Source organism: Apus apus, chromosome 5, assembly GCF_020740795.1.
Source record: "Apus apus isolate bApuApu2 chromosome 5, bApuApu2.pri.cur, whole genome shotgun sequence".
Classification (NCBI taxonomy): Eukaryota; Metazoa; Chordata; class Aves; order Apodiformes; family Apodidae; genus Apus; species Apus apus.
Genome location: NC_067286.1, coordinates 19,038,772 through 19,064,870, shown reverse-complemented (window position 1 = coordinate 19,064,870; position 26,099 = coordinate 19,038,772). Strand labels below are relative to the sequence as shown.

The window sequence follows — 26,099 nt, the reverse complement described above, 5'->3', positions numbered from 1 at the left end:
CATCCTTCAATATACATCTGGAATGGGGAAGAGAAAGAGAAATGAAACATTGGAGTATTGTGATCAGTTTGTTACCGTTTTAAGATAGCTCCTGAAAAGCAGACCAAGAAACTACACTTAGGAAGGAGACATTATTATTTATTGCAGGTTTGCACAAAGCTGAGTTCTTGGGGCTTCCCACAAATCAAACACCCCAAACGAAATTCTTCATGGCATATTTATACACAAAACTATAGAGTTAATAGGTTTCCAAGTCCATCCTCCTTATAGCGATTGGTTAGTGATTAACATATAGTTATGTTTACATCACTATTTGTACTCTTGTACGTGCTCCGGAGAAGGGTCTTCACCTGTAGAGGAGTCTTTTTGACCTGGGGGTGTGATTTTTACTATTAGAATAACATTATAATGAGCTAAGATCACTGAAAGGGCGCAATATCACAGTTTCTACATCTTCAGCTGCCAAGACTGGTTTAGCCATCAATCTTCTTGGTTTTGGTTCTTCTTTATCACCTCCTGCATTCCTTGGGTCCAATTATCCACATAGACCTCAAGTCTTCTCTGCCAAGTTTGTGATTTACATGAGACACTCTCTAAACCTCTTGATTAATTGCCTTCTTCAAGACCTTGTTATTGCAGATGTCCTTGCTCAGTGCTGGCTATGGTACTAATTGTGTGCCTCTCTGACTGCAATTTGAACTGGTGTATATACACAGAGTACATCTTACACAAAATCACTGCATAATTCTAAATTTTTTAGTTATTTTCCAACAGGTTGGTGTGGTGCAGTTTTGGTAGCTGAGTGGCCCCAGGCACAGCATCTGTGAGAAGCTGCTGAAAGCTCCCCCAGCTCCAAAACTTTTGCCTCACCCCTTGCTAAAGTTGAGTCCATCAGCTACAATGGATACACTTCTAAGGTTAACACATTGAAGAAGGGGAAAACAGCTGCTGTTAGACCTCAGGGCAGAAGGTAAGAGCAATGCCAGAGCAGAGACACCAAGGCAGGTGAGGAAGGAGGGGAGAGGAGGTGCCCAAGCAGAGGTTCCCCTGCAGCCCATGGTGAGAAGGCAGGCTGGGTCTCTGCAGCCCATGGAGTAGCACTGTGGAGCAGATGTGGACCTGCAGCCATGGAAGACCCTGCACCAGGGCAGGTGACTGCACCCAAAGCAGGCTGTGACTCTGTGGGAAGCCTGTGCTGGAGCAGCTTGCTCCTGAAGGACTGCACCTCGTGGGAGGGACTCATGTCGGAGGGGTTGGTGAAGGACTCTCTTCCAAGGGAGGGACCTCATGGTGGAGCTGGGGAAGACTGTGAGGAATCCTTCTCCCTGAGGAGGAAGGAGTGGCAGAAAAAAATGTGACAAACTGGCTCTAAACCCCATCCCCTGTACCCCTGTGCCACTGGGGGGAAGGAGGTAGAGAAATCGGGAGCAAAGTAATTTGGGCCCAGGAGGAATGGAGGGGTGGAATGAGGTGTTTCAGGTCTGGTTTTTGTTTTGTCTTTGTCCTATTTGCATCTGATTAGTGATAAATTAAATTGATTTTTTTTCCCCCAAATGTAGTCTGTTTTGCCCATGACTATAATTGGTGAGTGAACCCTCCCCATCCTTGTCTTGACCTACAGGCTTCTAAGTTGGATATTCTTCTCCTGGTCTCACAGTGGGGGCGACTGTTGAGTGAGCAGCCACATGATACTTTGTTGTCAGCTAGGCCTAAACCAGAGCTGGACATTTTAATTATAGACTTAATACTGCATAAGGTAGTAATTTTGGAAAAGGGCTTGATTAGAACTGAACTATTTGGGCCTGATCCCACATTTCTCAAAGCTGGTAACAAAATTTCTGCTGGCTTCAGTACTGCTGCAAATCAGACCATTTGGCCAAGGCAATCACCTTGGTAGGTACATGGCTAGTGGGACCTCACTATTTTATAACAGTAGAGCATCATTTAACATTAGTCTCTGCAATTGTGGAACAAGCTTTGCAGTTAGTGGAAGCAGGGTGATGGTGGAAAGGATTTACTCCTATTAGCCCTGAAAGTGCGTATGCTAAATCCAAGACCTGCAGCAAAGCTCAGAAATAAACAACAGAGGATGCCTTTGCCTGTATTTAATTAGCAAAAATGGAAAACCTGGATTTCAAGGTGCAGGCAAGAAGATCTTTTGAGTGCTTAAGGCTGTGGGAAGAGTTCAGCCTAGGAGAGACCAGCAAGAATTCAATTTCCTGTATTTCTCACAGTCCCAAGGGGAAACCTTGGATATACAATTACAAGGGAGAGCAGGACATGAGGCATGTGAAAGGGCTGCCTACCTTCTCTCTGTTTATGTGCTGAACACTATGGAAGGAAAACGGCTGGATCTTCCCCTCCCTCCATTCCTCCAACTAGATAGATGGTGCAGGGGAGAAGCCCACATAAACAAGGGCCCAAAATTTGAAGCATTGTTTTGTTGTGCATCGAATGTTTGGTTACAGGAGAAAAAAGGTGGCTCTACTTCAGCCTTCTCAGGGTAGGGAGCTGTCTACACCCTAACTGCAATGCAAACCATCTCTAAGGCTGCTGTGAAGTGTCCATGGCCTCAGAAGGCCATCTCATCAGTGAAGACTGAAAAATGATTCTGATGCTCTGGTTACATCCCCAAGGAGCACTGTAGCATCTCTGCACTATCCCCACCCCAGGGCACCCTCAAAAGGAAAAATAAATTGGCTCTATACTGAGGGCAGCAGGACTGTGATGAAGTTTGGTCTTCAGGTCTTTGCACAGCAAGAAATGGGATTCAACTCCTGTGATAGCAGGAAGAGGAGTGGAAGGCATTGCCCGAGGAAAGAAGCTGAGGGTTTCATTAGTGTGGTGAGCCAATAAATGCAGCTCCCATGTCAAAACTTATGGGATCTATTATCAGATGATCAGCTTGCTGAAATGAGCTGTGCACCAGCTCAAGACAGTGTGGCAGCTTTCTTGTGGGCAACAGATGGAGGCAGCAAAGCCCACACTACCAAGGGAAGGTGGGCCTTCACAGAAGTGTAGTTTGGTGTGGAAGTCCCTGCCACAGAGTGCTGTGGATGCTAAATGTTAGCATGGGCTCAAGGGAAGACCAAAGCAGTGCAGGGAGAAGAAATCTGTTGGGGATTTCCAAATACACAGAAGCAACCCCAGGTCAATAAATCTCTAAGCCATGAATTACAAGAGACAGGGTGAGTATAAAGGGGAGTATCACTTATATCTGTCTTCTTTCCACCCTACTTTGTTTTCTGTCAGAAACAGTCATTAGACTAGACAAACTTGTGGTCTAACTCAGCAGCCCATGTTGGGATACAATGGGCATAAAAGAGACCTTTCTCTTCAGTACTTCCCCATCCCTCTGGGTAAGTAAGATAAAGCAGCAGAATAAAGCCTGGAGCAGCAACAATAGCAGATATAAAACCCATACTCTTACCTCCAGTGCTTCCTGGGGATATAGTTTTTGCTTTGAAGAGCCCAAGATCTATTCTCTGAGAGATGAGAAGGCACTTTAAAAACACAAGCAGTTCTCCCACAATGTCCTGTGAAAGGCATATGGGCATGTGGCAAGCAGATATCCAGTGCAACAACTGCTAGTGCCACCAAGACCACACATCAATCACCCTGCAGCCCATGAGTGTGCTCTTGGGGCAAGAATTATTGCATTTTCCTCCTATTCCTACAATTGTAGGAAGAGAAGAAGGTGTGCTTAGGTAGCACAAGCATCTAGTCCTGCTTCAGCATGTGGGTAAGAAGGGCTGGAAAGTGCCAAGTTGATGTGTTAACAAAGTGGCAAACGCTGCAGGCAACTGCAAACTGGGGAGTTTGGTGTGGGATGCGCTGAGGTGGGAGACGAAGGAGCTCACAATTGGTGCCACAGCACTGACCAAGGACATCCAGCAATAACTAGGCCTTGAATTGAGTGACTCAGAGTGTTTCATGTAACTCACCAACTTGGCAGAAAAAGATATGGATAATTGGACTAAAGGAATGCAAGAGTTGATGCATAATTTTGCTACACACATGGAACAGTGATTGGGTGACTGCCGTGGCATATCCCAGGAATTAACTGTATAAAAGAAAAATGTGTCAGTCTCAAGATGCCTCCTAGGGCTGGACCACCACCCCCCTTCTACCCAGACCAACAGGATGCTGCTGGAGCTCTGAGTGGTGACTTTCCTTTAGCTCTTTATTTCCTTTCCTGATCTTTCTTTTTTTGTAGTTTAGGATTAGTTATTGTATCTAGTGTAAGCTTATCACAAACATAACTCTTATCAGCTGTTCTGTAGGTAAATAAAAGCCTATTTGTGCACCCAATATTTTATTATCTTTGTTTTGCCCTGGTGGGATGACAAAGAATTTCCACATATCTAACTATCAGATTGTGACACCTGGTCAGCAGTGGAAAGGTCAGCAGAAACTCAAGGAATTCATTTTACTGGAAAAGTATTAAGCTTGACATCATGCAGGTGCTGGCACTGACCACTTTGTGTGAATACCATGTGGTTTAGTCTGTCTGGGACATCCTTGCAACCTGCTTACAATAAAAATGCATCTTGGAGCAGTCTAGCAAGATGTACTTAGATGGCACTCAGGCCTGATGCATATGGATGAGAGAACTGGGGCAACCCATGGTCGTGGCTTGTGACCTTGCACAGCTGAGAAGGAAAGAGGATGAAGAAGCAGGTGGGAAAGAATTATTTTATTTTATTTTATTTTATTTTATTTTATTTTATTTACCCATGCAAGGACAGTGGGGTTGCTAAGGCTGGGTGACAGGAGGCTGGCAAGTACTGTGGAAAGTGAGGAAGAGTTGGTAAGCCTGGCATCACCTGAGGCATAAGTGTTGGACTGGAGAGGACAGAAGCTATGCTAATGTGTGTAACTTGGTCAGGCTACAACAACTGTGTGGGCAGGACGGGCTTGTGGAATCCTGTAATGTGTGTGTTTCTTCCCCTTGCAGATAATAACCAGGAGAGGTGGCCTGCTCCTGTTTCCCACCTCTTGTTTTCTTGCACACAGACAAACTTCATTTTAACAAAAGGAACTTGCTCCCTTACCTGTCTCAGACGAGGCAATGGAGATCTTGGACATGCAGTTTGCCACGGAGTTACTATGACAAAAATGGTGGCAGCTAGAAGCAAAAAAGCTGAGGACAGTGCTCAGCTCCTGCGCTTGGTCTAGGGAGGAAGATGGGGGCTCTGAGGAAGCTTGTCTAGTGGGAGGAGTCCCTGCCCATTCAGGGGAGTTGGAACTAGATGATCTTCTAGGTCCCTTCCAACCCAAACCATTCTATGATTCTATGATTCATCAGATAACAAGATTTTGATGCTTTCCTTTCAGCTGTGTCTGCACTAAGCCACTCATTTGCAGACCTGGGGAGCTGCAGTTTGTACAGCAACCATAATCACCCTCACACCTCTAAAAAGCAGCCTAGGGAGCACTAGCAACTCAAAGTGCTGCAAACAGAGCAGGCAAACAGAGCAGGGGGCTGCAGCAAGGGCACAGCATGGCAGGTCACACAGAAGGGTGTGCAGGAAGGTCGCTGAAGCTCTGCCAGCTTGCCCAGGGAGCAATGGTATCAGCCTGGTAGAAAGAAGACAAGAAAACCAGAAGGTCTGAGGCAGGAAAAGGAGACATTGGGAGGAGGAGAGAGAGAGCTGCTGCCCCAGAATCGCTAACCAGGCCAAAACTGCACTGATGTGAGCTGTCACAAAACAGAGGCAGGACAGACTTGACACTGCACATGCATCTCCCTGTCCCTGTGGCTAGATCACCTAAACCAGGCTCTTGCTTATTTCCCATTGTGTGAATGACAGCACAGAGCAGACTAGGCACAACTGCACAAATACATTTGTAACACTGCCAGTAGGAGAAAACCTATCATCCTTCTCTTTTTTTTCCCAAGTCTTCCTCCAAAAATGCTGCATCTCCATGAGAGGCAACCCCAGAAGGAGCTCAGCTGCCCTACTAGAGCACCAACAGCCCTGACAGGGTCTCACAGGCTGGGGATATCATTGTTTCCCTGCAAAACCTATAGGATCCCCTTCCCAGCTTATTGCAGGTTGCCCAACTCAACATTTGGCAGCTTAAACAAAAAACATACCTTCATAAACAATGTGCTAGCAGGTCCTCAGGAGACTTCTGAGGGCATATGCACACCACACTGCCACCAATATGGTAAGAGATTGCTTTGCTGTACTAGAAAAACAAGTTACCATCCTGCTCAGTAAGGCAGGAGCCAGTATTAATGAAGCTGGCTCAGGACAGGGTTAAAGTGGGGAATGATGTGGTAGAGAAGCTGCTGCTTAATTAAATTTAGCAAAACTGTGGTGGGCTGGTGTTTTGGTTGCCTGCTTGGAAAATTCAGCTGTCAGGGTCACAGTGACAGCTCCACACCAATCTTCCTTCCAGTTCCCAGTGGAGGCCAAGCAGGCACTGGGCAGGACATGGAGAAAGGCTGAGCTTCTAGATGCTTGTAGGAGAGCATTTATTACCTCTTGCTGCTCTTTGTGAAAAGAGCATGGTATGTAAAGTCCTTCCAGCTCTGCAAACCCATAAAAAGTACAGGATAAATGAGTGAGCTAAGAATAGGTGCTTTTCATCTGGTTTTGCTGTGCATTTGTTTTAACTCTCTCTATCCCAGGCAATAGGTTCTCTCTCATTTGACAAGTATATCCTGTGGATTTTGGGGCTGGGGCTGTTGCAACTGGATGTCACCAGTGAATGGGAAGTCTTTGCAGTCACAACTGGAGCTAGATCCATAGTCTCAGCTGTGCCAATGCCATCCCATACTCTTCCAGGGCTGCCCGGCATAAAATTTAGGAGCCTAAAGATGTTTTAAACATTTAGAGTCAATGATCCATCTGAAAACAGGAGTGGTTCTCTCTTTCAGAAGGTGGTGCTGAGTTATGTGGAGACTATAGGGCCAAGAACTGTGGAGGGAGGTGAGAAAGGGGGTAGAACACTATCCTACAGTGCTTTCCTCCTTCCTTATCTGGTTTTCACTTCTCACACAACCTGGGCTTCGATGATTTTCCCTGAGAAGCCTTGGATCAGTTCTGTTCTGTCTTTTCAGCCTTAGGAGCTCTGCTTGCTCTCTATCAGGCCATCCAATTCCAACTGGTTTTTGTCCCCTGAGCATTCGCTGGGGATTGAGCATTCACACCTCATTGGGATTGCAGCTATCTTTGATCCTGCTGTATATAGGAGCATGTCTAATTTAGATTTTCTTTGCATGCTGTGGCACTGAATTGGGAATGGATCTCCTGGGAGCTCACTGTGAAGAAATCAGCAGCTCCCAACTGCTCAGGGAGTCAGGGAAGAACAAGATTGTTTTGTCTTTTTTTTCCTCCTTGTGGGAGGTGCCATAGCAAAAACTCTTCTGTGCTTTATATTATAATTATCTCCAACTGCAGCTTCACTACTTGATTTGCAGTTACTGCACATTAGAGATGAGCTGATGCATCTACAACATTGCTACAAGGAGCTCAACTAGCTAGGCTATACGTAGAAGCCAAGGCATGCAGGCAATGTTTCCTAAACAACCACAATATGGCCTGGGGAGTACTTCTGGACCCAGGAAGACACTAAGTAATCTGCAAAGCATAATCAGGATGTGAACTAAGCACCTAAATAAAAGTGTGAAGCAAAGCAAAAATAATACTTAAGTATAACAAAGTAATTTTGGGTGGGACATGCTGGCTTTGCAGGATACTTTGGGTCTGTACACTGTCCTGAAGACACGTTGTGATAATTACTGTTGCAGTAGTGTTGTGGTTTTAACTTAGCCGGCTGCTAAATACTATGCAACTGATCACTCATCCACGCACTGCCACAGGGTGTGGGGGAGAGAGTTTGAGGGGTACAGGTCAGGAGACTCGTGGCTTTAGATTGAAACAATATAATAACTGAAATAACATAACAACAGCAATAATAGTAAAGTATGCAAATGAGTGATGTGCAATGCAGCCGCTCACCACCCATCAACCAATGCTCAGCCCATTCCTGGCACTCGATCCCAAAGGAGATCTTGAAGTTGCAGTCTTGGAGAGAGCAACTTCCTGGCCAACTCTCATCTATATGCTGAGCATGACATTACATGATATGGAATATTCAGTTGGCCAATTTGGATCCATTGCTCTGGCTATGCTCCCTGCCAGCTTCTTGTGTACCCACACACTAGCAAAACATGGGAAGCTGAAGTCCATAATTTCTTACCAACATCTGAAAACCACAGTGTATTACCAACATTCCTCTCATACCAAATCCCATACTAAATTCAATACATAGCACTATTCTAGCTCCTAAGATGAAAATTAGCTGAAACTAGGCCAGGTAGGAAACAGTGAGCAGCAGTGGATGATTTGCATGAGTTGCTTGTAGGGTGCAAACAACCGCTGTGCTGGTGTTTTACTTCCCTCTGTGAATATTATGGGCTGCTGTGTGCCAGCCTGATGGCAAGGCAGCCCATCTTAGGATTTTGAGTGTCTGCTCTATAACATCTTCAAGGGCTTGAAGGATTGCTAATTATTCTCCTCTCCTACTGCATACCTCCCTTTAATTGCAAATTAAGATAGGTCATGACACTATATTGGTCTGTTAAAGCTTCTATCCCCCCACCCCTACATGGTCCTGAATCCCACATGCCACTGATTTGCCAGGGAAGTGAGTTGGACCAACTAACAGACAAACAGATGAGTTTTCAGGAAAACAAATCCTTGCTTGGATCTTGTTTATGAACACAAATGTGTCTTGCTACAGTGCCTTGCTCCTGGATCCTAGGATTTCCATCTGTTTTTTAGAGCCAAGTGTAAGACTTTGCATCCAAAAGCACAGCATATGGTCTGAGTGCACAGGTTCCTCTCCAGCCTCAGTGGACCTGCAGAGCTCTGCCAGGCTGGCCTAGCCTGAGATGCTCTGAGCTAATTGCAATGGCAAAATATGACTCCTGAGGTTTCTCTCGCTGAAGCTGGACAAGTGGCATATGCTGCAGAGATCTTTCCAAACCCTGTTAGCAGTTTTGCAGGGAATGCAAAACCACTCAGGGAATGAAGGTGGGCATGGTGTTTATCCCTAGGTAGGAGCATGTAATCAGTGGCTGAACACCTGTGGTGGGGCCATGATGGTGGACCGATCTCAGTGCTTCTCTGCTGTAGCAGAGGAAGAGGTATTTTCCAGACACCACAGTGCCAGAAGCCAGCAGCAGTGTCCTGCGCTGCAGTGAGATGGGAATCCTGCCCACTGGGTAGACAGCATGGGGGATGCTGTGGGGAACACTCCTGCCAATGTGCAGATTCTGGCTTCTGGCTAGGCTGGCCACAGCAGATATTCTCAAAAATCCACTTTTAATACTTGCTTAATTTTTTCACTGTGCACCCAGATACCTGGTTTTTGAGGCTCCCCCTACAGGTGCTCTTGTCCCAGTTCAGCCCTATCTTCTCCAGCTCGAAATGAGCCCGTGCATCCCAAGTCCAGCAGAGACCATGACTGTGAAAAACCTATTTAAGAGCCACTTATCATGGGTAGGTTTCCGAACACAGGCACTGCTTCTGCCCTCCACAGAGATGATCAAATAGCTCTTGATGGGAAAAGGAGTGTTTTAAGCATTTTGGGCAGCCTTGTGAGAGATGTGTGTTGAAGGAAAAACAAGTCCTATCCTTCACATTTGACTGAAGACACAAGTGAGCTACTTCTTGGGCACTATTTGGGCACTGTAGAAACTATGCTTAGGTCACACAGCTTTCTTTAAGTCAAAGAAAAACCATTTACAGCCTCTTCGGGATGAATGTGTAAGCAGTACAAGCCAAAGCCTTTAACATTGGTGATCAGGGAGGATTTGCAAGTGAATGAAACACCTGGTGACTGCTCTAGGAAGAGAGATGTTGGGGAGCAGCATTTTTTTTGGCACTCCTCCTGCAAGACCACCCCTAGACAATACCAGGTTTGTCTCCTACATTTTTAAAGCTCCATTAATTATTTTTTGTTTTAGGTGTACAACACCTGCATTTTCCCTTGGAACAAGGTTTACTAAAACATGGATTAGGCAAAAAAATCCAGTCAGTGAACCCTGAAACCAGGGGAAGGTCTTCTAGGCTTGCTGTCTACCTAAGGCTTTGACTAAGATCCTCTCCTGACGTGTTAACCAAGGTAATAGTAGTATCGTAGTTTAGAAGTGATAGGTTGGTCTTAAAGGGCAAATATACAGATGTAACTTATTTTTCTTTTAGTAAGTAGAAAAGTGAGTAAATTAAATATTTGCAAACAGACTTTGATAAAGCTTCTGTAGAATCACTCTTGCTAGAGCAAACATACCCAACCATTTAATCACTTCCCATACTAGCAGAAATGTGTATCGCATCTTTTGTTTGTAGGAGAATCAGTTTTCAAGGGACATCAATTTTGAAGTTACACAGCTGCTCAATTCTTTCTTCTCTAGTGCCTTGCCCAGCACTGATTTTCCAAAAACTCTTATAGGGAAAGGCAGCGGAGAGTTCCATTTTTCCATTAAAAACATTTGGTTTTTTGGAGAGCCTTCCCTGAGACCTGGCACCACCCAGTGATACAGTAGGTAGTTCTCCTTCTGCCTTTTGAAAGGACGTCTCTTTAAAGCCTGACTAATGCATCAGAAGCCATTATAGGATTAAAGAGCTCCTAAAGAGTAAAGACTCACTTCTAGGAGATGCCCAGTAATTGTTTATTTCTAGGACTGTAAATGTTGCAGTGAAAATATACAATGCTTTCATGAGTCTCAGAGTTAGTACATCCAGAGATGTACAGAAAATTGATCCCTGAACACTGACTCAGAGAAGCCACATATATTTTTTGTACAAGTGAATTCTCCGTTAAGTTAATTAGCTTTATGTATGAAAAAGTCCAGATTAAGAAGAGGATGTTGCTTTGACATTGCTCTGCAGGTATGATCATGCTCATGAAATGATCTTCACTTCAGGCTTGGACTCTTCCAGGGCTCTCAGTTCATCATCCACTTCAGAACTCCAGAAAATGTCATATAAACTATATCCAAACAAAAAGGCAAGCTGGTTTAGTGAGCATCCTCCCATTAAGGAAAGAAAAAGATGCACAAATGGCAGGTATGAGAAGATCATATAACATGAAGGGCCTTGTATAGGTTGGAGTCTGGTCCAACAGCCAGAAATATGCCTTACAGCATTGCTCCCTCCCCAGCACGACCCTCTCCTTTTCTTGGCCTCACGGACCAAACCAGAGCAAGGTACTGCGGTCATGTCATTTGGAGGGAGGAGGACTGCTTTGCAACATGCAAATGACATTTAACCCTGGGTCACTAATAGCCCTCAGGTGCAATTCCCAGATCGCCAGTGCCCCCTCCCCACAGCCCCCCAGCTCACTGAAGCTCACCACCTGCCAGGGGGAACACAAGCAGAACCACAAACATCTCTCACATTAACTGCTGCACATTGCAGCTGGGACTCCTCAAGGCTTCGCAGATCTTCCTGATGCCTTCATCTTCCAGAGAGTTGTAGCTCAGGTCCAGTTCAGTAAGGCACTGCTTGGTAGCCATGACGGTGGCAATGGTTGCACAGCAGGCTGCTGTGAGATCGCAGTTACCCAGCCTGCATGGAGAGGATGGAGACGAGGGAAAGGCCAGTGCAGTGAAATATGGCTCCAGAGACCAGCCCACACTCAGGCAGCAGGCACAGACCAGAGATCCCCATTAAGTTGGCATGCTGTCAGCCGAACTTGGTCCATGGTCTTCCCATAGAGACTGCCATCCTCATTCTGGCTGCTGAACACCTAAAAGTCCTCCCTAAAGCTTAATGGTATGTGGGTACAGGGGAAGAAAGAACCTCAAGAAGATGTTAGCAACTTCAACATAATGCATAATCTCATATTTGGTTTAAACTTATCATAAATCACCTCTAAAAGTTTCTCACTTCAGATTTGCAACCATCTCTCTAGAAAGGGCAACCATGGCCTCTTAGCTGGGAACCAAGTGGCTTTAAATGGCCAAGAAACTTATCTTTCTGGGCAGAGACTTCAAGTTTTACTGATGCTTAACTCACTCACTGTGAGTCTCAGGCACTAGAGCACAGCTCCAGCTTCTCTCAGATGGTGTGGAGGAGACAAGCACAGAGCCCCAAGCATCATACAGGCCACAGCCACAAATGAGCCTGGTGCCCAACTGGGAAGGGAACAGGCAGATGGCAAAGGCAAGTCCCACCACAGGACGGGAGGTGATGGCCCAGCTGGCCTCCAGCTCCTACTGGTGAGGATGGACCAGCTCTTGTGCTGGCACTCACAGAGACTATGGGAAGCAGAAGGCAACTGATGAATCCAATCAGGCTTTGTGACTGGCAAGCATGGGAATTAACACACCAGACCTGGACGAGCAGTTACTCTATCTCAGTGTCCCACCTGAGAGAGGCCCTGTGAGTGAGTTCAGAGAAGCACATGGGAAGGACTACAGTGAGCTGCTCACAAAACAAATCAAGATCTCTTCAGCCTCCCCACAATTTTCTTTAGATCCTGAAGGTACACTGCATTGTGAACTTTCCATTCTGTACCTGGGAGAGAACCGTTGGACAGCCAGGAATGCACCAGCACATGGGTGTACAGCTTGTACTTGCAAGAGACCATGAGTGACAGGATACATGGAAGCACTTGTGGCTTCCTCAGACTTTTTAGTGGACTAGTTAAGTAACAGTTTGTGGTGTGAATTGTTTCAGGTGAGCAAAAAAAATACCATGCTACCACCTATTTCTTTCTTCTTCTCTCTGCATGTCTTTCTTTGAAGGGTAATACAGCAAGAGAGAAGACTTCTCAGGGTGCATCTTACCATAGGGACTGGATGTTGCAGTTGGGATGCAGTAGCCCTTCACACATGAGTTCAACGCCTTCATCTCCCAACTTGTTCTCACCCATATGCAGTATTTTCAAGTGCTTGTTCACACTGAGAGCAGAACTGACAGCCTTGCAGCAAGCAGTTGTGAGTCCACACTCCCTAATCCTGCAAAGGAAAAGTGACATGAGATCTAGATGAGGAATCTAGAGAGCATCAGGCAGCTTTCACTTCTTCACATTTGCTTCACAGGAGCCTGGACAGTGGGAACATGTAACAACCGTACTCCTAGCAATACCCCATCTGCTCAGTCCTTTCTATGCAGCACTTCTCCCACTCTTTACATTTGGGATGTCTGTCTCTTTCACTTAGGAAAGACATCTGCCCGTAAAGCACAGGAATGATCAGTGATGAAGCATGCTGCTCTCACAGTCACTCTCAGCTCCACCGTGCACTCCAGAAGCTCCTCATGAACTCCCAAGCCACCAGGGCAGGGGAAGAACCCAGCAGGGGGCAGGAAATGAACTTGCAATGTAGGAAAGTTCAAGTGCTGCTTGAACTTGCAAGTTCTATGTGAAGGAACAATTTTCGTCTCCTGGCCACATGGTAACAGACCATCCTAGCATAAGAGGTAACACTCTCAGCAGATAGGATGCTGAGAATGGTTTATATCATTAGAGCCTTCCTTTGGCTTATCAGTGACAGAGCTTGGATCCAGCGGAGAATCTGAGATACCCTATCACAGCACTTGTTTTGCTATTACAGGAGGCCTTTCAAACGTCTCTTAGCTGCCATTTGTTGCATGATAAAATATATTAGCCAAAAGCTCTGTAAGCTTAGTCTCCTGTTGTTTATAACAGGATTACTATGGGGCTGATCTTCAAAGTGTCTATAACTTTAGAAATACAAATTTCTTTATCTCTCTAAGTCTGAATCTTTTAGGTAACAACTATCAGGAGTTGTTCTTGGAACCACTGCATCTGGGGCCTATCTGATGGGCACTGCTTCACCTACATCTTTCTTCAGTGAGGTCTTTGAAGAAGGCAATGGATATGTGAAGCTTTACAGCAGCTTACCATAGCTCCTGGAGTTTAGATTTGGGATCCTTGAGTGCCTGACACAGCATTTCCATCCCTGAGTCTTTCAGGCTGTTGTCTATCAGACTTATCTCTGTGAGGCTCTCTTTTGTACTGATGAGTCTGGAGAGATTCTTACAGCTAGCACTTGTGAGATCACAGTCCCATAACCTGCAGGGAAGAACAGAATACTATTTTCCCCTCAAGAACGACTTAAATTAGAAAACAGAGTCATATTTTAGTCTTCTGATTTTCTGTTTACATCATCTCATTTTCTTCTATCCTTTGCAAAACCCATTAATGGTTACCCATTCATCATAGCACACAGCTTTCTCCTTACTTTCCATCATTTGCACCAAAAGCTCTTTGTAATACAAAGAAACACGAACATACAATTCTAGTACACAGATAAATCAACATGAAGCCAAGACAATGGCAACACAGATTTCCATTCACCCTCTGCCCAGAATTTGATCCAAGTGATCTCAGTGCAGCTCTGCTCGTTTATGCTGTGCTCCACCCAGTTTTGAGAAGGAACAAATTGGCAGCAGAGGCACTCGTGTTTCACTAGGGGATGTAACTGACAAATTTTCCACACAGGACCAAACCACCAGCACAAAGCAGAGAGCTGCAAGAAGGACTTACATAACCTCTGCCTGCCCTTACCAGAGCTTCTGGATTCTGCAGTTAGTATGCATCAGTCCTTGGCACAGCAGAGCCAGACCAGAATCTCCGATCTTGTTATCCCCCACAGAGAGATCTATCAGTGATGACTTGTTACTGAGAAGAGTGCTGATCTCCCAGCAGCTATCGCTGGTTATGCCACAGTTCTCCAGGCTGAGGAAAAAGCACAGCTGGAGTTGTTGCTCCAGGTCTGCTGGGTTAGACACACCCCAGCACCCCCAATTCAGACTGAGAAGGGGCTATGAGCTGGTTCCTTGCTGCAAATTAGCGCAGCTCAGCTGGACCCTGCAAGGCTCAGATGATACAGATATCCTAGTCAGGCTCTGGGTGAGGCAACACATTGCTGCCACACTCCACAAGGTTGCAGGGCACTTTTACTTTGACCCAGCCATTCACATCCATTAATGCACGGAATGTCCTTGTCAAACTCCCCCTTCATATTGACTGTCCTTTTTAAGAGGAACCTTTGCCTGTATCACACAGCAAGTCCCTGGCATTCAACCCCAACTTGCACAGATGCAAGATAAATTGAATTGTGCTTCTCCACTAAACCCCTTCAGGGGCTTTACCCCAAATACAAGGTCAAATTCAGTATCTATGTTTTGAAGCAAAAGAGGGTTCTGAATAAATACACTCAGGATGGCTCATAATTCAGGGGTAAGAACTAGAGTGACTAAGGGCAATTGTTCCTCTGCTCTCAGATACTGGTGCACAGTCAGACCTTGTAATTGCAGTTTTAACCTGGGATACATAACCACACTGTACCAACAGGTCCAATAGTGAGCTCAGAATCACATGCTAAAAATAAGGTTCAAACCCCCCAAAACTGAAAGCCTCACACATATTTAGTTTCCAGTTACAAAAATCTGAGCAAAAAAAATGGCCTAAATTTCAAGCATTTGTGACAATAATTTTTCCTGTTTTATGGATAGTATGACTAGCAACAGGACTACTTCCAGTTAGACATGACCAGCTCTTCCTTACTGTAGTAACTCTAGGTTGCAGCTTGCCTCCACCAGTGCCCGGCACAGCTGCTTTACAGCTGTATCTCCCAGCGTGTTGTTACTCAGACTCAGCTCCTTCATGGTGGGCTTGCTTTGCAGAGCAGCATTGAGAGCTTCCACAACATCAGCTGTGAGTTCACAATACTCCAGCCTGCGAGAAAGAAGTAGTCCAGGGGAAAAACAACTGTCTTCACCATGTCCTGCTACCTGCAAGACATCAGCTAGGCAAAATGTGTTAGGCAGGGCAAAAAACACACGAACATGAGTTGAGACCAGGCAACGTATGAAAAGAGAGATAATGGTAAGAGCTATTAACAGCATCTCCTGCCTATTTCAGGAAGCAATAATTCTTAAACTAGATCCCAGGGGACCCTAGCAAGTCTAATTCCCACCCCATTTTTACACCAGCCTTCAATTAAACCAATGCACAGGCTGCTTTGGAATATATGACTGAATTTTGCATTGCAGTACACCACACAGCCTCATCACCAAGCCTTCCTAGGAGAAGCTCAGGGCTGTGAATAGACCTGAGTTCCACTCAATTATAAAACAAGGACCAAGTGCAGCAGAATTGGACCTCCTCCGGGCATCTGAGAGGTCCTGCATTAGCAGTCGCCACTGCCAGAAAGGCTAAACAAAGCCTATGGGAACAGACACCCAGCTCTTACAAACCCATGAGACCCTACCAGCATGAATAAGCATAACACAATTTCAGATAAAACAGAAAGAAATCCACATCTGGCAAGAAACTCCTGCTTAGCTCATGGGAAAAAACAAGCATGACCTGTCTGATGGCAAAAAACCCAGTGACTACTTACTGCAGCTTCTGCAGCTTACAGTTGGGGTTCATCATCCCTTGACACAGCATCTTCACTCCAGCAGTTCCAAGTTTGTTATCACCTACATGCAGCTCTGTCAAGGACGGCTGTACACTGAGGACAGAGCAGAGTGTCTCACAGCTGGCACTTGTCAGGTTGCAGTTTTGCAGCCTAAAGGAGAGAGACAACTGGGGTGAGGACACGCACCCCCAGAATTACAGAGATTCTTCTCAGAGAAGTGCACCTGCTGATATTTGAGCTTGGAAAGGATACTGACATGATATCGACAGTGCAGAACCCTCTAGAAAGCAGTATGTCCAGGTTAGAACTGCTATTTCACAGATGTGTAAAAATATTTTATCAGCTAGTATTACACCTGTAGCACAGACAATAGCTCCCAGACTTCCTTCAGTGCAATAACTCATATAGGATCACTATCAGAAGAAGGATCCACCCTACATTAAGTATCACTGCAACTGCTTTATAGAAGTGTTCTAGTCATATGAGTCTTGTCCCAGAGACAAAGCAATAATTTCTTGTCCCCTTTAGGAATGTGATCCAGCATAGCTAAAAGTAAAAACTGTCATTCAACTTGTCTTAAATCCCTGGATATTACTTCGAAGTTTAATGGTATACTACAAGAAAGATCTATGAAGGTGATCCTTCAGCACTCGGGCCAGGAGAAGCAGCACAGGAACTGTACTGTTATTGCTATGGGGTGTTGGGAGCTATCAGACAAGACTTTCTGGCAACAGAGGAGTTGTGTATGGTGGTACAAAGTTTGACTTAGGTTTGGTCGCTCTTTTATTCTCTAAGGCACCTTACCAAACTCCCAAAAATGGACAATTATGTTTCTGCAGTACTGAAACAGCCTAATCCAAGCTGTTACTTGAGCATATGTAACAGTCTGAAGCATAGAAAAAACTCTCTGAAAAATTACTTGTGGTAGTTTCCCAGCAGAGTACCACAGTTAATTTCTTGAAGACCCATCAGAGAGCTGCAGCTTGATTAGCTTCACAGTCAGCTTTCCCTCTATTTGTCAGTGAGTCCTCATAGCAGGGGGCACAGGGACTTTGAAGCAGGCACACCTGATCTAAAAGGCAATTTATTTTTACAAGGTAGAGGCTAGGATCTTCATGACACACCTCTGGAGCTGGAGGACTCCAGCACCCTGCAGAAGAGATGCTGGACAGAAGAGGTAGCATCTTTTTGAGGGTCACTGGTAGGAGCAGGAGCAGCAGCCACTGGCTTTGACTAAAGCTTCTGTACCATGGTTGCTGAGGGAAACCTAGTAATGCTATAATGTGGTGCTGATGCCCCTGCAAAACCTGCTGTCTTGAACTGAGCTGGCCCTGCCCAACTGAGAAGACAACGCTTGAAGCAGAGCCAGTCTGGTAGAGTGCAGAAAGCCTCACAGCTCTTGAAACATCAAGGCTCACGAGAACACTCTTATGCTTGGCTTCTAGAGAAAGGAGTGAGCAAACTGGACCAGACACTAAACGCTGTGCTCGTAACTGTCACAAGAGCTCTCTGAAGAATGCATTTGTGAAAATGTCAGGTATGTGCTAATGACAGAGTAGGGCCTTCCATGGTCATCCTTTTGTTTAAACTGGCCTAAACAGATAATCCAATTGCCTAGGCCAGGGGAATATCTGCTACCTCTTCTAAAGAAAGTCTCCAGAAAGCCTTTGCTTGGCTGGAAAAACCCTACCTGTCTTTCCCTCAGTGCTGGAACACAGACTGCTGATCTGGAATCTTCCAATAAGTATAATACTTTGATAAATATTTTGATAAAAACCCTTGGAGTTTTCCAGCTGTGGGAAACTGTTCTTTTCTTCCCCACATCAGTCTAAACAAAATGTCTTTTAAGCCAGCGAAGGCCTCTCCTGATTATCCCCAGCTAACGGACTAAAACAGACTTGCTTCTCAAGGACAACTGAACCCAAAACAACAGATGTGGTCTGGGACAGAAAGGATGGGCGACAAGTCATCCTGTGCCACTGGTAGTCACTGCCCTAACTTGGGGCTCAAGGACGCTCATTGGCTCTGGGCAGTGACACTGAGGGGACAGGTGGGTCCCGGGGGTATTAAAGGCGGCGAGGGCAGCAGGTGGGCCCTTCCCTCCTCCCTGAGGCCCGTTCGGACGCTTTCTGCGTGGGACACCCCCCTGCTGCGGACACTGGTGCTGGGACCCTGCCTGCCTGCCCCGGGTCCAGCCTGAGCCTCAGCGCCGAGCGTGCCGGGGTCCCGAGCCCTGGGGTCAGGGCCGGAGCCCCCTCCCCGTGTTGCTGCCAGTTGAGGGGAAACCAACGGGCGCTGCATCCGCTGCCGAGAGGCTGCCCCTCCGACACCATGGGCTGCCGCCCTGCCTTCCGAGACGGGGCCACTGACCAACGCTGCTGCTGGGAATGGAGCATCACACACACACACTCACTCCTTTCCTCATACTCGCACACACAGCGCGACCTCTTAAAGAGGACTGATGTCGGGTTTCCTTCCCTCCTCCCTTTGGTCCTTAACGCTCTCCCTTAAAAGCACAGACCTTTTGCATTGCCTCCCTAAAGGACACTTTCTCACTATATACATATTTATATCCCGGGTAGCCATTCAGATTTGCATTTTCCCTAAACATCATCCCTCAGTTTGTGTTAACCCTTAATAAACTGATTAGTTTGTGGAGTAAACCTTGGTATTAGAGACAATTTCTGAGCGTGGGGGGGGGGGGTGCTTTCTAACTACCACCCTGAAATATGGCCCCCGGTGGCCATTCCTCCGTGAGAGGCGAGTGCCATGTGTGACCCTCGGTCTTATTCAAAAACCCCTCCACATCGGGAGGGGGAGTCGCAAAAGTATCCTGACAGCTGGTAGCCCCCCAGTACTGGCTTGCAACACCAGCGATCTGATCTAGGTAACTGCTGAGATGCACTGCCGTGGCTCTTTACTGCCATCACATACTGATTTGCCTCTTGACTTCACCTGCAGCAGACTGCAAGCAAGATGATCAACAGGGCTTTACCATAACTTCTGTAGGCTACAGGTTGGCATCAGCAATCCTTTACACAGGTATTCAATGCCTGCATCTCCCAGCTCATTGTTGTTCAGCTTCAGGCCTGTGAGGAATGGATTTGTATTGATGATAGAGGAGAGATCCTTGCAGTTACTGCTGGAGAGATTGCAGTCATCCAGCCTGAAAGAGGAGAGAAGGAGCACTTTAGTCTTCAGGGTTATACTGTTCTCCCTGGCTGGAGTATTTCCTGTGAAAGCAAAGTGGATGATTTAGTCCTCTGCAGCCCTGGGACACCTCCATAAGTACATGGGTGACCTGTTGGGTAATCCACAAACCAAGACATGTTCTCTCTCCATGGCTGCAGTACAAGAAGGGCTGGATGGCAGATCCTTAAGCCACAGACCTCCTTTGTGATGTGCAAAAGAGGGCACATGAGTCAAGCCATGCCCCCAGCAGGCCTTCAGCTGGAGGATTCATCTTCATTTAAACATTGATAGCAACAAACTGCCTGGTGTCTGAAGCCACATCTAACCAGAGGCAAGCTCATAGGCTTTCAATTTAATTCTACACTAAGACAAGCCAGGCTGGGTCTTCAGCCACCCTGATGAGACACTCATCAGCAGTTTGGTCTCATGTAGGTGAGTCATGCCAGTCTGCACCATTTCTCTCCAGCATGACTCTCAGTACTGTGAGTTTGCAGTGTAGCAGTGGCTTCTCCCACTGGACATCAGAGTTTTTCTACTTGTTGCTAAATTGATGGGAGGAGCTAAATTGGAAGGAGAGATAATGAAAGGATTGGGAGTTCAGGAGAGGTAGGGAGGTGTACAGGAAGGCAGAAAAGACACGGGGCAAAAAAAGAAAGTGCCATGAAGAACCCCTACAGCTCCAGGCACTGCCACACCCAGGACTGCCAAAACTTGCCTGGTTATTTCTCCTTAGACAATACTACGAAAAAGTGAGACTCTAGTAGGCTTCTCCTTTTCTGTGTCTGGCAAGAACAGCTAGCTCCCAACGGGATCATGTTCAATACTGATTACCAATCCCTGCCACAGCCATTCTCATTCACTACATCTTGAGCAGCACAGTCTCTGCCCAGGAGCCAGCCACCCCACTGCCTTCTGACATCCAAGGCAGCTTGATGGATGTCTTCTATCTGGACTTCTGCAAGGCCTTTGACATAGTCCTCCACAACATCCTTTTCTCTAAGTTGGAGAGATATAGGTTTGATGGGTGGACTGTTCAGTGGATAAGGAATTGACTGGATGGTCCCATCCAGAGAGTAGTGGTCAATGGCTCAATGCCCAGGTGGAAAATGGTGACAAGTGGTATCCCTCAGGGGTCTCTAATGGGACCAGTACTGTTTAATATCTTCATTAATGATATTGACAGTAGCATTGAGAGCACCCTCAGCAAATCTGCCAATGACACCAAGCTGGGTGGTGAGTTCGATACCCCAGAGGGACAGGATGCCATCCAGAGGGACCTGGACAAGCTGGAGAAGTGGGCCCAGATGAGCCTCATGAGGTTCAACAAGGCCAAGTGCAGGGTCCTGCATCTGGGCTGGGGCAATCAATACAGGCTGGGGGAAGATGTGCTAGAGAGCAGCCTGTGGAAAAAAACCTGAGGGTACTAGTGTTTGAAAAGCTGGACACGAGCCACCAATGTGCAACTGCAGCCCAGAAGGCCAACCACATCCTGGGTGTTATCAAAAGAAGTGTGGTCAGCAGATCGAAGAGAGGTGATGTCCCCTCTGTGGAGGTGTTCAAGGTCAGGTTGGACAGGGCTTTCTGCAACCTGGTCTAGTGGAAAGTGCCCCTGCCCTTGCAGGGGGGTTGGACCTGGATGATCTTCTAGGTCCCTTCCAACCAAAACCATTCTTTGATTCTGCCCCTCTATTCACTCCTCATGAGACCTCACCTTGAGTGCTGCAAGCAGCTCTGGAGCCCCCAACACAAGAAGGATGTGGACCTGTTGGAGAGTGTCCAGAGGAGGGCAACAAAAATGATCTGAGAGCTGGAGCACCTGTCTTCTGCAGACAGGCTGAGGGAGTTGGGGTTGTTCAGCCTAAAGAAAAGTCTCCAGGGGTACCTTATAGTGACCTTCCAATACCTGAAAGGGCCCATAAGAAGGCTGGGGAAGACCTATTCACTAGGGCATGTAATGACAGGACAAGGAGCAATGGTTTTAAGCTAGAAAAGGGTAGATTTAGGCTGGACATTAGGAAAAAGTTATTTGAGGGTGGTGACTCACTGGAACAAGCTGCCTAGAGAGGTGAAGGCCCCATCCCTGGGGACATTCAAGGTCAGGCTTGATGGGGCTCTGAGCAATCTGTTCTAGTTGGAGATGTCCCCACTTATTGTAGGGGGGTTGGACTGGATGACCTTTAGAGGTCCCTTCCAACCCAATACATTGTAAGATTCTATGACTTTGAAAAGCCAAGGTCAGGCCCATGAAGACTGCCTGCAAAAAGCTCCTTCGCAAAACAAAAGCAAGTCACCTTCAACCTGTCTGACTTCTTTCAAGTCATTGCTGGCTTGATGCAGCCTATCCTCCACAGCCCATGAAAGATGATGCCTGCCTGTCTGAATTCCTAACCAGAAGACAGGGAAGAGTTTAGAAGCAAGTATTCTGAACTTTATCCTACAGCTTACACTCCAGGAGAAGGTTCCCTCACACTGGTTTGCCCAACACACAAAGCATGTACTTTTGAAGGCCATGTGAAGATAACAAGTTAATGACCTGTGGCTTGTGCATGAGTATTTACAGTTACTTGACAACATTGGACCTGCAGCCTGGAGAGTGTGCAACCTAATAAGCTGAAAGCTTTCTTCTCTTGAGGGAGAAAGACAGAATTACCAAAACAGTGGTGAAATGTTTAGATAACCACATTACCATACATGCCAAGGCAGCATTACTTCTTACCAATGGATGCTTATCTAAGCTACAGGTCAACAGTTCTGCAGCTGAAAAACAACAAAGAGAAATGCAACAGTTCACAGAAGAGATGATATGCAACTACCAGTTACTACCTGATGGTTTTGCATGATTTCATTGTGGACAGAAGTTCAGCCCATCTAGATGGGCTCATCTCCTCACACTGGATGTCAAGCTCCATTTTGACAGTTGAGATAAGATCTGGAAATTAAAAAAAAAAAAAGTTAAAAATAAAACTTTGTTTAATTGACTGAGATGCAACAATTCTCTTCAAATTCCCCAGCTCTCCACCACAAATTATGGCATGCAAAGAGGACAGGCTGTGTTTTTCCAATACCAGTCTGCTGCAAGCACCAGTACAAGCCAGCAGCATCACAGTGGTTTTGCCTGGGACCTGGCCTCCTCCAAAATAAAAACAACCCAAGAAACCACTTACGTTTCACCTCTCTCAGGACAAAAAAGCTAAGCTCTACACCTTCCTGCAAGGTGAGAGGGAACCTGCTTCGGGTTCCTTATCTCCGAGCACCGGCTCGGTCCCACCCTTCCGGGCCCGCCAGCCATCGTTGCTGTTCCTTGCCTCGTCACTCTGCTGCAGGCAGCTACCCTCTTTGCTCACAAGGCTTCCTCCTCCACATCCTTTCTTGCACCGCATTTAAAGCTTTACGTCGGAACTCGCCCTTCCCCCCGCCCCAGCCCCCTAATCCTGCAGCTACTACCGCCGCTAGGCCTACCCGCAATCGCGCAGTCTCCGCGGCCCGCTCCGCCCCGCCCCTCCGCCCGCCCCGCTCCTCCTCTCCCCGCCCCGCCGCCCGCTCCTAGCGAAGTCGAGTTCCGTCGTCTTCTTCCTCATTCTTCCCCCTTTTCCCCTTTCCTCTTTCTCTCCCTTTTTCTTCCTCTTTTCCCTCCCTCTTCCCCTTCCACCCTTTCCCCCATTTTCTCCCTTTTCCCCTTCCCTCTTTCTTCCCTCTTTTTTTCCTTCCTTTTCTCTTTCTCCCTTGCTTCACTCTTTCCTGCGCTCTCCACACTTCCCTTTTCTCTCCTTTTCCTCCTTCTCCCTTTCCTCTTACCTATTTTTTTCCTTTTTCACTCCTCTGCCCTCCTTTTCTCCTCTTTCCCTCATCTCTCCCTATTTCTTTGCATCTCTCTTTTCCTTCTCTTTTTCCTCTCTTTCCCTTTTCCCCCCTCCCTGGTTCCCATTTTCCCCATCCATCTCTATCTCCCCCAGAGAAGAAGCACTCGGTTATGCAGGAAACAAGACGAGGGGGAAATCCCTGTAACAAGGGATGAAAGATCAGACATTAAATGGAAAGTTGTCCCACCTGGGCTGAGAGGGCGACCCCTGCCCCACACTGGGACCCACAGCATGATGGGGATGTGAGCAAGTCACCCAGGGGAGAGGCAACATGGTGGGAGATCTCGTTTGGGGAGACAGGACCCCCCTTATACTTCCCTGCAGAGGTCAGAACTGTTTGAACTGGGAATGACAACAAAAATAGACACTCCTCGGTGGTCTCACTGACTTCCCCCTTGCCAGATGGCTGCATATGGGGCCCAGGTTGGAGAACCTCAGATGTACACCCTCTCCAAACCTTTCACCAGTCCTATCTGACACATTTTCTCTCTTGCTCCATCTCCCTCATTAGTGCAACACGTCGACAAGCAGACAAGCTGCAGCTCCCCGGCAAAAGGTTTCTCCTCTAAGCTGTTTGAAACGAAGCTGTGAGAGCAATGAAGGGTGGGTGCATCGGAATTTTGCTGCTATGAGGACTGTCGCCCTCCCCGGGCTTGCCCCGTACTACTGCACTCACCTGATCGCAGTAACCGGCAGCTTGGCCACACACCCGTCCCGCAACAGGAAGGAGGGTGCGGGCGCCTGGCTCAGGCTGGAAGATATTAGTCATGGCTCGACTCACTTCTTCATCTGGCTGCCGGCTACTCCCTGCCTCCCAGTCGTTTCCCAGTACTTTTAGCCCCAGTAAAAGCTCGTTCTGACTTTCAAGAAACAGAGCACGGGACGGTCTTGAAGTACAGACAGCTTCCTAAGCAACATACTGAGTCACCTCACTTCCTTCTCCCCAAAATCCTAGCTTCTTCCCCAATTTCTTCTTCCTAGAAACACCCCATCCTTATCCCCCTGACTCACACAACAGTTCAATTAAGCACAACCAGCCGTTCTCTACAAAGCAGCCTCTGCAATGTACGGCTCTAAAAACGTTATGAGCTCCGCTTCGGCAAGCAGAAGGGAAAGGTTAGGGAACTGAAGAGCCCAGGTTTTGGGCTGATACTTACCTCACTCCTCTCGGCGCTTTGCGGAGAGCAAGGAGGGAGGAACTGACGCAACTTTTGCTGTTGTTCACATGGTGCCCGCTGGAGGGAGAAACGGGTTGTGGTGGGTTTTTTCGTCTCAGGGAAGGTTTTCTGGGACTCACAGAGCAGCACTGTAGGCCATGGGACCCGGCTTACTGGTGATGCAAATATCCGACATAAACCTGCTGATGACAGAGGCAGCTTTAACTTCTTACTCTTGATCACATAACCACTCAGCAGGGTTTAGTGCAGAGCGAGGAAGTCGTTGCCACTGAAAGATCCAGACAAAAATGAGGCACTACAGTGTTAAAGTCTGGAGTTTGCCAATAGTTTCTGCATTCCTGGACTGGACAGGAAGTGATGGTGAGCACATTGCTGCCTCCTTGCCACCTCATCTGGGGGTTAACCCCACCCCCCAGCAGGGTCTATCGATGTCGAAAAAGTCAGGTCTGAAAGAACAACGGAAGGGGGTGTTTACTGGGCATATCTTCATGTGTAGGAGAGTCGAATGGAAGATGCTAACTGCTAATGTATTTAGCCTTAAGCACTAAGTAAAATAGATAATAGAAAACAATGACTAATTAAGTTTACTGTGACCTTAATTCACTAACATATTAAAATACCCTCCCTTAGGCTGAAAGAACCCGCTTCTCACAAAAGCCCCTTACTCTCTCAGTGTGCATAGTGAAAAGTAGCAGCACTATCACTTTAAGCGGAAGCAAAGAACTAGTTAACTAATATAGACAAATTATATCAGTATACTTAGTGATAAGGTATTTTTGCAATTTTTTTGTGTGTATAAAAGAAACCTTGTGTTATGGTTAAGGTGTGCTAACTTTGTGGATTTACCACCTAGCACTCCTTCCAGGTCAGAAGTGGAATAAAGCAAGTATCTCAGCTGTATGCGAACTGGATTATTATACAATGGGTAAAGACCCTGCTTTGGTACAACACTATGGCATGGACAGCCTCCTGCCCCTGCACATGCTGGAAGGGTTCCCTGGGAACAGCAATTGTCATGCCTCCCTAAAACTGCTTCTTGTCAGCAAGCCAGGGCCCCTAGTCCTATACCACCTCTTCCCAAACTCTTGCTGGCTCTTCCTCTCCTTGAGGATTACCCTGCCTTCACTAAAGCCGTATCACGTGCTAATTGCAGGCCAAAGTAACTTGCTTTCTCCTCTCATCTTCAACAGAGTGAAGATTAATGTTTCAATCAACTGCAAATGAACTGAAGGCAGGCAGCCAGCTCTGTTTTTCTCTCCTGCTGATGTTGATGTCAGCAATTCATTGAAATAAGGAAAATCTGGGAGAAAAAAATCACATTTGGGAAAAAAATCAAATGAAAGAGAACATAAGGGACATGCAGAATAAAAACAAGGTCTAGGTAACAGTGAAACAGTAAGAACTAGACAAAACCAGATTCCAATTAGAGAAAAACACTCCCCAAGTAGTCAA

General features: G+C 46.6%; 1 protein-coding gene across 4 annotated transcripts; it reads right to left on the bottom strand.

Moving 5' to 3' along the window:
* Positions 1-10,666: 10,666 nt before the first annotated feature.
* On the bottom strand, positions 10,667-24,707 carry RNH1 (ribonuclease/angiogenin inhibitor 1). Of its 4 annotated transcripts, none has more exons than XM_051621714.1 (10): positions 24,627-24,707; positions 22,433-22,538; positions 19,413-19,583; positions 16,397-16,567; positions 15,559-15,729; positions 14,557-14,727; positions 13,891-14,061; positions 12,812-12,982; positions 11,418-11,588; positions 10,667-11,010 (listed from the first exon to the last, which is right to left on the bottom strand). In XM_051621714.1, exons 2-10 carry the CDS (start codon positions 22,516-22,518, stop codon positions 10,923-10,925), a joined length of 1,371 nt encoding a protein of 456 aa, XP_051477674.1. In that variant the 5' UTR covers positions 22,519-22,538; positions 24,627-24,707; the 3' UTR covers positions 10,667-10,922. The 4 variants fall into 4 exon arrangements, with proteins under 4 accessions (XP_051477674.1, XP_051477676.1, XP_051477675.1 ...); XM_051621716.1 differs by lacking the exon at positions 24,627-24,707 and adding an exon at positions 23,069-23,100; XM_051621715.1 differs by lacking the exon at positions 24,627-24,707 and adding an exon at positions 22,915-23,018.
* Positions 24,708-26,099: the final 1,392 nt, after the last annotated feature.

Bases quoted from the DNA above. Each gene is read 5' to 3' on its own strand.
- RNH1 (XM_051621714.1), bottom strand. From the start codon at position 22,518: ATGGAGCTTGACATCCAGTGTGAGGAGATGAGCCCATCTAGATGGGCT. The intron at 12,983-13,890 runs GTAAGCTGCTGT...TTTCCTTTGCAG, and splicing joins TCTAAACTCCAGGAGCTATG to GATTAGGGAGTGTGGACTCA. The intron at 11,589-12,811 runs GTAAGATGCACC...CTCTCCATGCAG, and splicing joins TGCAACATCCAGTCCCTATG to GCTGGGTAACTGCGATCTCA.